The sequence below is a fragment of the Scyliorhinus canicula genome, chromosome 2 (genome assembly GCF_902713615.1).
Source record: "Scyliorhinus canicula chromosome 2, sScyCan1.1, whole genome shotgun sequence".
Taxonomy (NCBI): domain Eukaryota; kingdom Metazoa; phylum Chordata; class Chondrichthyes; order Carcharhiniformes; family Scyliorhinidae; genus Scyliorhinus; species Scyliorhinus canicula.
The window spans coordinates 193,110,770-193,124,402 of NC_052147.1; the positions used below are offsets into that span (position 1 = coordinate 193,110,770).

General features: G+C 44.4%; 1 protein-coding gene across 2 annotated transcripts in view; it reads right to left on the reverse strand.

Moving 5' to 3' along the window:
* Nucleotides 1-13,633, reverse strand: part of itga4 (integrin alpha 4) — a 215,404-nt gene that overhangs the window by 171,878 nt on the left and 29,893 nt on the right. For both annotated transcript variants that reach the window (XM_038789255.1, XM_038789256.1), the window contains exons 3-6: nt 4,552-4,658; nt 4,334-4,460; nt 2,585-2,649; nt 2,372-2,501 (exon numbers count right to left, since the gene is read on the reverse strand). In XM_038789255.1, the coding sequence (XP_038645183.1) occupies nt 2,372-2,501; nt 2,585-2,649; nt 4,334-4,460; nt 4,552-4,658 (429 nt within the window). The remainder of the gene's footprint in view (nt 1-2,371; nt 2,502-2,584; nt 2,650-4,333; nt 4,461-4,551; nt 4,659-13,633) is intronic.

Here is a 13,633-nt window from a genome sequence, read left to right on the forward strand (position 1 = left end):
AGGGAGGAGGGAGGAGAGGGGATTAGGGTCGTGCAGGATCTGTTCCTGGGGGGACAATTTGCGAGGCTGGAGGAGTTGGGGAGAAGTACAGGTTGCTGCAGGAGGAAGGGTTCAGGTACCTGTAAGTCTGAGACTTTGCAAGGAAGGAGTTTCCGACCTTCACAATAGCGCCGGCCCCCTTGTTGTTGGAAGAGGTACTGTCGGCAGGGGAGTTGAAGAGGGGGTTGTGTTGGTGATCTATGGAAAGAATTTGGAGGATGATAGGGTGTCCATGGAGGGCATTAAGGCCAAATGTGAGGTAGAGTTGGGAGAGTTTATGGAGGAAGGTTTATGGAAGAAGGGGCAATTTAGCATGGACAATCCACCTAACTTGCACATCATTGGACTGCGGGAAGAAACCGGAGCACCCGGAAGAAACCCACGTAGACATGGGGAGAAAGTGCAAACTCCACACAATCATCCAAGGCAGGAATTGAACCCGGGTCCATGGTGCTGTGAGGCAGTACTAACCACTGTGTCGCTCAACACCACTGAAACTCAAGGAATCCTGTCCCCAAAATATATCTCCATTTCTCTTACTGCAATCAACCCCCCATTGTTCCCCGAACATTAAGCTCTCCAACATTACCAGATTAAACATGACTCCCTTGATTTCATACCCAATGGGCAGAATTCTCTCCATCCCATGGTGACAGGCTTGGAGGCAGGCAGGACCAGGAAAGCAGGGGAAGTGCCACATCAAGGCAGCCCCCTGGCACATCCCCACTGCCAGGGAAGTTTCTAGTAACAGGCAGGAATGAGGATTGGCTTCCCACACAATGGAGGGCCATTTTACAAACTTATGGCCTGAAGTACAGGCAATTTTCTTTCCTCCCTGGCATCTGCAGAGTGGTCTTTTGCAACTTACAGAGGCTGTCAACGTAATGAAGTGGGCTCCCTGCAGGAGTCCAGGAGGCCATTAGTGCCCAAACCCCTAAGAGGAGACTGCAGACAACATAGAATGTCTCCACAGCCCCAGCAAACCAAGCAAAGGAGCTTGTTTCCTCTCAGAGGGGCCTTCCAACCTCCCTTTTAAATAATTATTTGTTTTGCTGACTCCAAGAGGACTTCAATTTGATGCACCCTCGTGCTCTCCTACCCGCCTTAGCAGCACCCATCTCTCTAGGTGGAGCTGCCGAGGTTCCAGAGTGGATCTGCGATTGGGCCTCCAGCAGCGGTAGCCCAACCGCCATCCCTGATAGGGCGGTGGGCACAAAGGTAGCCAATTAGGAGGTGACTTCCAGGAAAATAGCTCCCCTGTTCTGTGGACTTCCAGGCATGGTTGGGCTTGGGGCGTCCATTTAACCCTGACACTGGAGTTCCAAAGCCTGTGGGAAAATCCAGCCTTATGCCTCCATTTACAAAGTTGAGGATCCCACCACACGCTGTAATAATAGTCTTGTTAATTTATTCTGCCACATCCATTGACTTATGCATTTGTTTATGGGGGAGGGGACATGCTTGGGAAATCATTGGTTCATATGAAAAGGGTCTGGTGTTATTTTCTTAAGAGTTCTGACAGATCATATTTATTATAGCTGCACTATATGTGGATCAATAAAGTTTCAGTGGGGTGAGAGAACTGAAGGAGAATAAATAACTGAACAAGGAGAAAGGTGGAAGACATGAACAGATGAAGAGAAAATAGGGAACAAGTTACTGGACAACTGGGGGGGGGGGGGGGGGGGGGTCAGTAGCCATCAGAGGAAAGAGCAAGTATGATAACCTTAATTTTCATAGAATTGTGCACCTTGAAGGGGTCTTGCAAGCAACAAACAGAAAACTATGGTTGTAGATCAAAGTCTATAGGTGTTCCTATATATCCACATGTGCAACATCCAACTAACAGCAAGCATCTTGCCAAGTTTACCCTACTGTTCCTTTACACATCAACACACATTCTACAAATCATACTCGAAACATTGTTGAATAAAAAGAGGGGCTAAATTACGTTGTGTAGTTACGGCTGCGCATTTTAACATTCTAATTAAAATGGGTATGGGTGACATGGTAGCACAGTGGTTAGCACCGTTGCTCCACAGCGCCAGGGACCCAGATTTGATTCCCGGCTTGGGTCACTGTCTGTGCGGATTCTGCGCGTTCTCCCCGTGTCTGTGTAGGTTTCCCCCGGGCGCTCCAGTTTCCTCCAACAAGTCCCAAATGACATGCTTGTTAGGTGAATGGGACATTCTGGATTCTCCCTCAGTGTACCCGAACAGGCGCCGGAGTGTGGCGACTGGGGGATTTTCACAGTAATTTTATTGCAGTGTTAATGCAAATCTACTTGTGACACTAATAAATATTATTATACCAATGATCAGGAGTCATGTACCTAGGTAGCTTCCATATTTAACTGTATTTTCATCATCTGTGTAGAACAGCAAAGAATTAGTCTTTACATTCATGACAGCGACAGTTCCAGTCCAGTACTGAGATCCAGGAGCTCCCATTATGATTAAATCCTATAAACAAAATGTAGGGTTAATGTAATGCACATATTCATTAAGCAAAAATAAATGTTATATGTGGAACAATCACTACTCACCTCAGTCAGATAGCTGGTAATTCCAGCCTGACATAATCCTTTACCATGATCAATACGTCTATATGCTAATGAAAGAAAAGGAATTCAACTGTTATCACAAAATGTCTTCTTTAGTATATCTGCTCATTTTACAATCAAGTATTATAATGAAATATGTTTTTTTAAAGAAGTAAACTTCCTAAATGTTGCCCAACAAGTAGGCAATATTCTACAATGTGATTAAGCAGCCCACAGTGGGAAATAGAGTTTTCTTTTCTTGAAATTGCAAGTCTGCCTTTTCAACTTCACCAAGGCAAAATATTACCTGAAAGTATTTGAATGGTAATCATTCATTCATTAAGTGAAATTTAAGTTGAGCGTTACGGTGCCACTATTTCTTCCCAACATTATGAGCTACCAATACTCAGCTTTTGTCCATCTTTTAAAAATGAATCAGCCCAAGGAGGTGACTTTTCAAATTATGGGAGGAAAGGCTATAGACAATGAAGGCCAAGACCACCCTTGTCTTTTGGTGATAGCCCATCTAACTTACATACTAAACATTCAGCTGCATATAGCGAGCAACAGCGTGCCATTCTGGTCAGGGATTTCCAAGCCAGTTGGTAAAGTAGAAATACCTTTCCTGATAATGGGTTCATTTATGAAGGCAGCATTATATATGTCTGCCTACGACCTCCATGTCCCAGCAATCTCTCTTTACATTATTTTGAGTTGAACTAATTAAACTAAATTGAACAAACTGAGGAACAACAGTCTCTCTTAACAATAAAACAATGATCAATAAATTAAACAGAAATAACAAGGATAATCTCTTTCTTTATGCTCCAAGTACTTAATTAAACAATGGCCATTATTCTTTCATGGGATGGGGACGCCAATGTCAAGGACAACATTTGTTGCCCCTTCCTAAGAGCCGTTACACTGAGGGGCTTGCTAGGCCATTTCAGAGGGAAGGTAAAGTCAACCATATTTCTGAGAGTCTGGAGTCACATGTAGCCCAGAGCAGGTAAGGGTGGCAGATTTCCTTCTCTAAAAGGCCTTTAGTGAGCCAGATAGGTTTTTACAACAGGGGTGAAACATGAATTAAAAAGCCTGCCACACAGAACCAATCGCAATCCATCTGCACCACAGGGTTGACAAGTGGTTATTGTAGAAGTCACAGATGCCCCATCAATAAGGTTCTACACTTTTGGGAAGCCTGTCTGTTGTTAATGCTCAAGCTGATACGATACCTTCTATGGAGAGAGTGGTAGAAGTGCTTGCAGATTCAGTCACTTATTTTGTGAATCAGTGGACTTAAAAGAGATTGGTGTGGCAGCCAGCGATGATGACTCGCAAAGATCCAGTTGCCTATAAGTTATATAACCTTCACAGTCACAAGCCTTGCAATAGATCACATTTGTAAAACCAAGGCAACTTAAGCCAGGATAAATATTCGGGACACTTTCTGACTACTTCCTGCCAGCAATGCTCTCCTTCCCGCAATTTATTTTTGACATTCCTTCCAAACATGATATACCTAGCAATGCTAAATCAGTACCTTTCCACTTACTTTAGCCAAATCCACATTAGATAAATGGCGTGATTTCCACTGAAGTAATTGCATAAATAAAATCACTAATGGCATTCCTGTAATGGTTGTTTATCAAATGGGAGAAGACGACATTGACCTGTCAGGGAAAGGTTTGATTTTGAAGAAACTTATTCCAAATGATCTGTTGCAAATAATTTTTCAAATAATTTTCTTACCTCTAAAACATGGTATCAAACGTGAATCATGAGAAGGCTGCAAATCAGCTGGAATTTTAAAACACGAGCCAAGAGGTCGTTTGTAAAGCTCTAAATAGTATACATTTTTCCACCGATGGGCACAGGCCTTTAAAAAAAAAATCACATTTTTATATGAATATTTTCTGATAATTAATTTCACATTCAATAAATATGCATTTTGAAGAATGTGCAGGTACCAAAATGTAGCCATCTTTCTTTGGTTGTCTTGACAAACTAACACCAAGCCATTGATTATCTTTCTCTTCCACACAATCTGGTCCACATTTTTCCCCCGCAGAAATACCTAGAGAAAAATTGTGAATTATTTATTTCTCTATTTGCATGTAATATTGCATCAACATAAACAGTTCACAAAAGCTACAGTACCAAAAAAGTCAAAATGTATGTTGATTGATCTTCCTGTCTTAGTTACAGAATCACCGCTATTTTAGTGAAATACTTTCCATATGAACATGTGTTCTTATATTCATTGAGACTCATGTTAGGTTCATGACTGATTCAATGCAAGGAAAGGCAACATTTGAAATTAATCTACTGCAAAGGAGTAAATTGCAGAGTTGCCGTTTGAAGTCTTTTTGTTCAAAAGAACTGGATTTTTCCTGAATGGCAGATTTGTCACCTGAATTACCATAATTATACTCTGAAGTTACAGCATTTTTCTGGGTCAACTTAATTTTAATACTGTGATGAAAGGATCCCTTATTAGGAGCTCATCTCAGAGAGGCAGGGAAGAAGAAACTTACGATTTCAAATTCTGCACCTGGAGGTGAAGCACCCATTGGCAGCTCGCCATTTTGTTCAATGAGATTTTGCACCTCAATTTCTGGTGGCCCATTATAACATTTTTATTTTTATTTGTTTAGAGGATGTGTGCGTCGCTGGTAAGGCCACCATGTATTGCCCATCCCTAGTTGCCCTTCAGAAGGTAGTGGTGAGTTTCCTTCTTGAACCACTGCAGCCCTTGAAGTGTAGGTACAGCCACTACGCTGTTAGGGAGGATGTTCTAGGATGTTGCCCAGCAGTGAAGGAGCAACAATATATATCCAAGTTAGGATGATGAATGACTTGGAAGGGAACCTCCAAATGGTGGGATTCCCAGGTATCTGCTGCTCTTGTAGCTCTAGGTGGTAGTGTTGTGGGTTTGGGAGGTGTTGTCTAAGGAACAAATAACAAAGAAAAGTACAGCACAGGAATGGGTCCTTCGGCCCTCCAAGCCTGCGCCGATCATGCTGCCCGTCTAAACTAAAATCTTCTACACTTCCGGGGTCCGTATCCCTCTATTCCCACCCTATTCATGTATTTGTCAAGATGCCCCTTAAACGTCACAGAGAACCTTGGTAAGTTACTGCAGTGCATCTTGTAGATGGTACACACGGCTGCCACTGTTCGGCGGCGGTGGAGGGTTTGAATGTTTGTAGAAGGAGGAGCAATCAAGCGACTGCTTTGTCCTGGATGGTGTTGAGCTTCTTGAGTGTTGTTGGTGCTGCACTCATCCAGGCAAGTGGAGAGTATTCCATTACATTCCTAACTTGTGCCTTGTAGATGGTGGACAGGCTTTGGGGTCAGGAGGTGAGTTATTTGACGTAGGATTCCTAGCCTTTGACCTGTCCTGGTAGCCACAGTATTAATGTGGCTAGTCCAGTTCAGTTTCTGATCAATGGTAACCCCCAGGATGTTGATTGTAGGGGATTCAGCGATGGCAATGCCACTGAATGTCAAAGGGCGGTGGTTAGATCCTCTCTTGTCAGAGATAGTCATTGCCTGGCACTCGTGTGAGCGAATGTAACTTGCCACTTGCCAGGCCGAGCCTGGACATTGTCCAGGTCTTGCTGCATTTGGACATGGATTGCTTCATTATCTGAGAAGTTCTGAATGGTGCTGAACATCCGCAAACATCCCCACTTCTGACCTTGATGATGGAAGGGAGGCCATTGATGAAGCAGCTAAAGATGGTTGGGCCTAGGACATTACCCTGAGGAACTCCTGCAGTGATGTCCTGGAGCTGAGATGATAGAACTCCAATCACATCCATCTTCCTTTGTGCCAGGTATGACTCCAACCAGCGGAGAGTTTCCCCCCTGATTCCCATTGACTCCAGTTTAGATATGGCTCCTTGATGCCATACTCGGTCAAATGCTCGCCGATGGGGATATTTGTGGAGCCTCCTCCTCCAGTGAGTTGTTCAATTGTCCACCACCATTCACGGCTGGATGTGGCAGGACTACAGAGCTTAGATCTGATGCGTTCATTGTGGAATCGCTCTGTCTATTACCTACTGCTTATGAGTTTGACACACAAGTAGTCCTGTGTTGTAGCTTCACCAGATCGACACCTCATTTTTCAATATGTCTGATGTTGCTCTTGGCATGCTCTCTTGCACTTTTCATTGAACCAGGATTGATCCCCTGGCTTGGTGGTAATGGTAGAGTGGGGGATATGCTAGGCCATGGAGTTGCAGTTTGTGGGTGACTAAAATTCTGCTGCTGGATCATGGATCATCTGCCTCATGGATGCCCAGTCTTGAGTTGCTTGATCTGTTCCAAGTCTATCCCATTTAGCACGGTGATAGTGCCACACAACACGATGGCAGGCATCCTCAATGTGAAGATGGGACTTGGTCTCCACAAGGACTGTGCGTTGGTCACTTCTACCGATACTGTCATGGACAGATGCATCTGCAGCAGGCAGATTGATGAGGATGAGGTCAAGTATGTTTTCCCCTCTTGTTGGTTCCCTTACCACCTGCTGCTGTCCCAGTCTAGCATCTATTTCCTTTAGGACCCGGCCAACTTGGTCTGTGGTGGTACTGCAGAGCCACTCTTGGTGATGGACAATGTAGTCTCCCATTCAGGGCATATTCTCCACCCTTGCCACCCTCAGTGTTTCCTCCAAGTGGTGTTCAACATGGAGGAGTACTGGTTCATCAGGTGATGGTGGCCGGTACGTGGTAATCATCAGGAGGTATCCTTGCCCAAGTTTAACCTGAAGCTACGAGAACTCATGGGGTCCAGAGTCGATGTTGAGGATTCCTAGGGCAAATTTTTGAGGACATTACCAGAGCGGTAGATAATGGGGAGCCAATGGATGTGGTATATCTGGATTTCCAGAAAGCCTTTGACAAGGTGCCACACAAAAGGTTGCTGCATAAGATAAAGATGCATGGCATTAAGGGTAAAGTAGTAGCATGGATAGAGGATTGGTTAATTAATAGAAAGCAAAGAGTGGGGATTAATGGGTGTTTCTCTGGTAGGCAATCAGTAGCTAGTGGTGTCCCTCAGGGATCAGTGTTGGGCCCACAATTGTTCACAATTTACATAGATGATTTGGAGTTGGGGACCAAGTGCAATGTGTCCAAGTTTGCAGACGACACTAAGATGAGTGGTAAAGCGAAAAGTGCAGAGGATACCGGAAGTCTGCAGAGGGATTTGGATAGGTTAAGTGAATGGGCTAGGGTCTGGAAGATGGAATACAATGTTGACAAATGTGAGGTTATCCATTTTGGTAGGAATAACAGCAAAAGGGATTATTATTATTTAGAAGGATTTAAAAACATATAAAATTATGAAGGGAGTAGATAGGATAGATGTGGGCAGGTTGTTTCCACTGGCGGGTGACAGCAGAACTAGGGGGCATAGCCTCAAAATAAGGGGAAGTAGATTTAGGACTGAGTTTAGGAGGAACTTCTTCACCCAAAGGGTTGTGAATCTATGGAATTCCTTGCCCAATGAAGCAGTTGAGGCTCCTTCATTAAATGTTTTTAAGATAAGGATAGTGTTTTTGAAGAATAAAGGGATGAAGGGTTATGGTGTTCGGGCCGGAAAGTGGAACTGAGTCCACAAAAGATCAGCCATGATCTAATTGAATGGCGGAGCAGGCTCGAGGGGCCAGATGGCCTACTCCTGCTCCTAGTTCTTATATTCTTATGTTCTTAAATCCGTCCCGAACCCTTTATTAGCACTGTGGCTTCACAGTGCCAGGGTCCCATGTTCGATTCCCCACTGGGTCACTGTCTGTGCGGAGTCTGCACATTCTCCCAGTGTCTGCGTGGGTTTCCTCCGGGTGCTCCGGTTTCCTCCTACAGTCCAAAGATGTGCAGGTTAGGTGGATTGGCCAAGATAAATTACCCTTAGTGACCAAAAAAGGTTAGGAAGGGTTATTGGGTTACGGGGATAGGGTGGAAGTGTGGGCTTAAGTGGGTCGGTGCAGACTCAATGGGCCGAATGGCCTCCTTCTGCACTGTATGTTCTATGTCCCGACTATATATCACTGTGCTGCCAACTGTGCTGGGTCTGTCCTGCCGATGGTGTCTGGGACATTCTCCGTAAGGTATGATTCTGTGACTATGACTATGTCAGGCTGTTGCTTAACTAGTCTGTGAGACAGCCTCCCAATTTTGGCACAAGGAGGACTTTGCAGGGTCAGCAGGGCTGGGGTTGCCATTATCGTTTCCAGTGCCTGGTTCAATGCCAAGTGGTCTGTCTGGTTTCATTCCTTTTTTGAGTTTTTGTAGGGGTTGAATACAACTGAGTGGCTTGGGTATCCCATTGTCAGGTCTGCGCTCAAAAATATACCTTAGCAAATCTGTACTCGGTCTTATCCAGCTCCGACTGTAAGGGGTACATTTGTTATGACCTCAGATTACACCATTATAGAATTTGGGTTTTTTGATTCATTCATGGGATGTGGGCACCTATGGCTAGTCCTGGAGTTCCAGGATCTCGATCTAGTGACAAATGAAGGCCATATAATTCCAAGTCAGGATGGTGTGTGGCTTGGAGGGGAACTTTCAGGTTTCCATGCATCTGCTGCCCTTTGTCCTTCTAGATGGGAGAGGTCGCTGCTTTGAAAGGAGCTGTAGAAGGAGCCTTGGTGAGTTGCTGAAGTGAATACGGGACATACTGCTGCTACTGCGCATTGGTGGTGGAAGGAGTGAATATTTAAAGTGGTGTTGGGTGCCAATCAAGCAACACAAACCCATTCCATCGCAACTACATCCATCAGCACATCCAATAACATGAAGGGAAGTGAGACTCTGATTTGTCCCGGATGGCACTGAGCTTCTCGAGTGTTGTTGGAGCTGTACATGTCCAGACAAGTAGAGAGTATTCCATCACACTCCTGACTTATGCCTTGTAAATGGGAGCCATGATGTGGAGATGCCGGTGTTGGACTGGGGTGAGCACAGGAAGAAGTCTTACAACACCAGGTTAAAGTCTAACATGTTTGTTTCAAACACGAGCTTTCGGAGCACTGCTCCTTCCTCAGGTGAGTAGATGGTAGACAGGCTTTGGGGGGGGGGGGTCAAGAGGTGAGTTACTTGCTGCTGCATTCCAAGTCTCTGACCTGTTCTTGCCACAGTATTTATATGGCTGTTCCAGTTCAGTTTCTGGTCAATGGTAACCCTCAAGATATTGATAGTTGGGGGGGGGGGGGGGGGGGGGGGGGGGGGGGGTTGAGTAATGGTAATGTCACTGAACATGAAGGGAAGGTAGTTACTTTCTTTCCATATATAGATGGTCAATGTCTGCACTTCCGACTTAGTAACCCAAGCCTGAATGTTTGTCGCGGCCCTCTGCATAGGAGCACGGGACTGCTTCAGTATCTGCGGATGGTGCTGGGAATTGTGCAATCATCAGCTGACATCCCCACTACTGACCTTATGATGGAAAGAAGATCATTGATCAAGCAGTTTCATTAATGAAGCAGTTGAAGTTGGTTGAGCCTTGAACAAAGACCTGAGCAACTCCTGCAATGATATCCTGAGGCTGTGATTATTGGTGTCCAACAACCAACCATATTTGTGTTTGGTCTGACTCCAAGTAATGGAGGTTCCCCCATCAATTCCCACTGACTTTAACTCGGTCAGTTATGCGTCAGATATGAAACATTGCTTTCAGGTATGAAACACAAGAGGGAGCCTGTTCAGGATTACCATTATATAATATAATAATCTTTATTGTCACAAGTAGGTTTACATTAACACTGCAATGAAGTTACTGTGAACAGTCCTGAGTTGACACATTCCGGCGCCTGTTCGGGTTCACAGAGGGAGAATTCAGAATATTCAAATTACCTAACAGCACATCATTCGGGGTACCGGAGGAAACCCACGCAGACACGGGGAGAACATGCAAACTCTGCATAGACAGTTGCCAAAGCCGGGAATCGAACCTGGTACCCTGGAGTTGTGGAGCAGAAGTGCTAGCCACTGTGCTAGAGTAATGTGCATGGCTAACATACATGCTGAACTCATAAAAACGTTCAAATGAAAGGAAACAATCATCTTGGATCAAAGAGATTTTCTCTGTGAAAGGAATTAGATTTCAGATCCTTAATTATGCACTAACGTTGCATCACTGGAGGTGGTTTTGTGTATGCCCAATCTATCGCATTTTGATGTGCACTCTGAATCTGCATTCCCCCGTTTTGAAGGTTAGGTTGCAGGCTTTGCAATCACAGGTGACAAACAAAAAAAAAGTTTTGCTTCTGCAATATGGAGGTGAAAAATTGGAAAAGATTTTTGAGACACTTATGCCTGAGCAAAACAAATACAACTACGACTCAAATAAAGATGCACCAACAATCAACTTCACAGCCAAGATGGTTGCGATATACAAACAATTGTCTTCCAAAGCAATAGACAAATGAAACAACCGATCACTATTGTACATGATTGAACAACTCTCAATCAAATGTGACTTTGGTGATGTTGAACAGGTTAGACGGAAAATCAAAACACAATCAGAGATCATTTCTCCAGACAACTACACAGGAGCACTCAATGAAAGCCAGAAAGCGGTCAGAATTGTTAGAAATAACAAGATTGCTCTCCCTTTCAGAATTCAGAGATACTGCCATCAGTGACAAGCACACTCCAAGATCAACTTCTGTGAAGACTCTTGATTGAGCATGTGCCAGGAAACCACTGAAAGAGCTACAACGGCAGTCTCACATCAGGCCTGTCCAAATGTTTCCACTGGAGCTGCGCTCACTCACACTAGACACAATGTCCTTCTGTTGGCAAATAGCCTGTGGAAAACTCAACCAATTTGCTCCCATTTGTCACTCATCAGCCTAATTTACGGTTTATGGCAAATACCAGCAGAAAGATGCCACGTACGTACACCACAACAATAGGGCGAGAGAATGTAGCCAATGTGAAGGAGGATGATTCAGAGAATACTTTGAGTTCTCTTTTGGACATCGCAACCAGCCACCAGTAACCCTGACTACTGGCTGCTTGAAAGTAGATGCTATCAGATACAGGAGCATCTGTCAGTGCCATGGGAGACAAAACAATTAACTAACTTCAGGGCTGCTCCGTTCTCGGCAAACCAGGGAACTCAAAACAATTCCCCTGCAATAGGTACAAGCCACTGAATGTTCTCCGGACTTTTGAAAGTCCAACCTCAAAGATACCAGGACAAATGCTGTGTCCCATGTCATCTCTGGGGGAATGCAACACACTCATCAGTTTCCACACAGCAGCAGATCTCGACAGGTTTGCAGTTACATACTCAGTTCCTACGCACACAAATAATATTGCTGAATTGTAAATGCAGACTACTTCACTGCTCTTGGCAAACTGAAAGGCATTGCATGCAAGTATTTAGACCAGGGGTGGGCAAACTTTTCCGTGCAAGGGCCACATTCAGAAATTCACAATTTTAAAGGGCTGCATAGTATATTAAGTAAATAATTACTTCACCCGGTTATGATTCTGGGCGCCTCATATAGAACATAGAACAGTACAGCACAAAACAGGCCCTTCGGCCCTCGATGTTGTGCCGAGCAATGATCACCATACTCAAGTCAACGTATCCACCCTATACCAGTAAGTAACCCAACAGCCCCCCCCCCCCATTAACCTTAAAAAAATATATTTAAAAAAAAAAAATTTTTTTTTAAAAATTTTTTTTTTTTTTATAAATGACTTGGTGGGCCACATAAAGACCTTTGGCGGGCCGCATGCGGCCCGCGGGCCGTAGTTTGCCCACCCCTGATTTAGACCATAATGTGTTCAGGCAGGCAACAATATAGACAAATATCATTTCAAGTCAGAAAGCAGAGAGGAAATTCAGAGCTACTGTGCGGAGTCTGCACATCGTCCCCGTGTCTGCGTGGGTTTCCTCCGGGTGCTCCAGTTTCCTCCCACAGTCCAAAGATGTGCAGTTTAGGTGGATTGGCCATGCTAAATTGCCTTTAGTGTCCAAAATTGCCCTTAGTGTTGGGTGGGGTTACTGGGATATTGGGATAGGGTGCTCTTTCCAAGAGCCGGTGCAGACTTGATGGGCCGAATGGCCTCCTTCTGCACTGTAAATTCTATGATCTATGATCTATGATCTACACCATTAAAGTCAGGATCCTGTTTTGACCAACACAAAAGTATCAATGATTACTGTGAAGCGTGGTTCACAAATCACACTTAAAGCACGTCATGTTTCAAAGCACTGAAAGCAGCACTTCAGTATTGAAGCTGATCTGAACTTGGATGCCTTTGTTCAGGAGTCATTAAAAAGTTAACATGCAAATAGAGCGAGCAATTAGGAAGCCAAATGGTAGGCTGATCTTTATTATAAGAGGATTTGAAAATAGGAGTAAAGATGGCTAACTGCAGTTAAATAAAGCCTTGGTGAGATCACACTTGGTGTATTGCATGTAGATTTTCTCTCCTTACCAATGAAAAGATATAGAGGGAGTGTAACAAAATGTTCACTAATTTAATACCTGGGATGGAGGAATTGTCCTCTGAGGAATGATTAAATAGACTGAGCCTTCATTCCCTTGAATTTATAAGACTGTTAGATGATCTCATTCAAATGTAGAAAATTCTTCCAGGGTTCGACAGGGTGGAAATCTCTATTATTAGTGGCAAAAGTAGCAATGAAGTTGCTATGAAAATCCCCTAGTCGACACACTCCGGCGCCTGTTCGGGTTCACTGAGGGATAATTCAGAATGTCCAATGCACCTAACAAGCACGTCTTTCAGGACTTGACCGGAGCACCCGGAGGAAACACAGGCAGACACAGGGAGAACGTGCAGACTCGGCACAGACAGTGACCCAAGCCGGGAATCGAAGCCGTGTCCTCGGCGCTGTAATGCAACAGTGCTAAGATGCAGGAAGGATGTTCCACTGGTTGGGAGGTTCTAGATTCAGGAGTCACAGCCTCAGAAGATTTGGTAGGTCATTTAGGACAAAGATGAGGAGGAATTTCTTCACCCAAAGGGTGGTGAACCTTTGGAATTCTCTGCCCCAG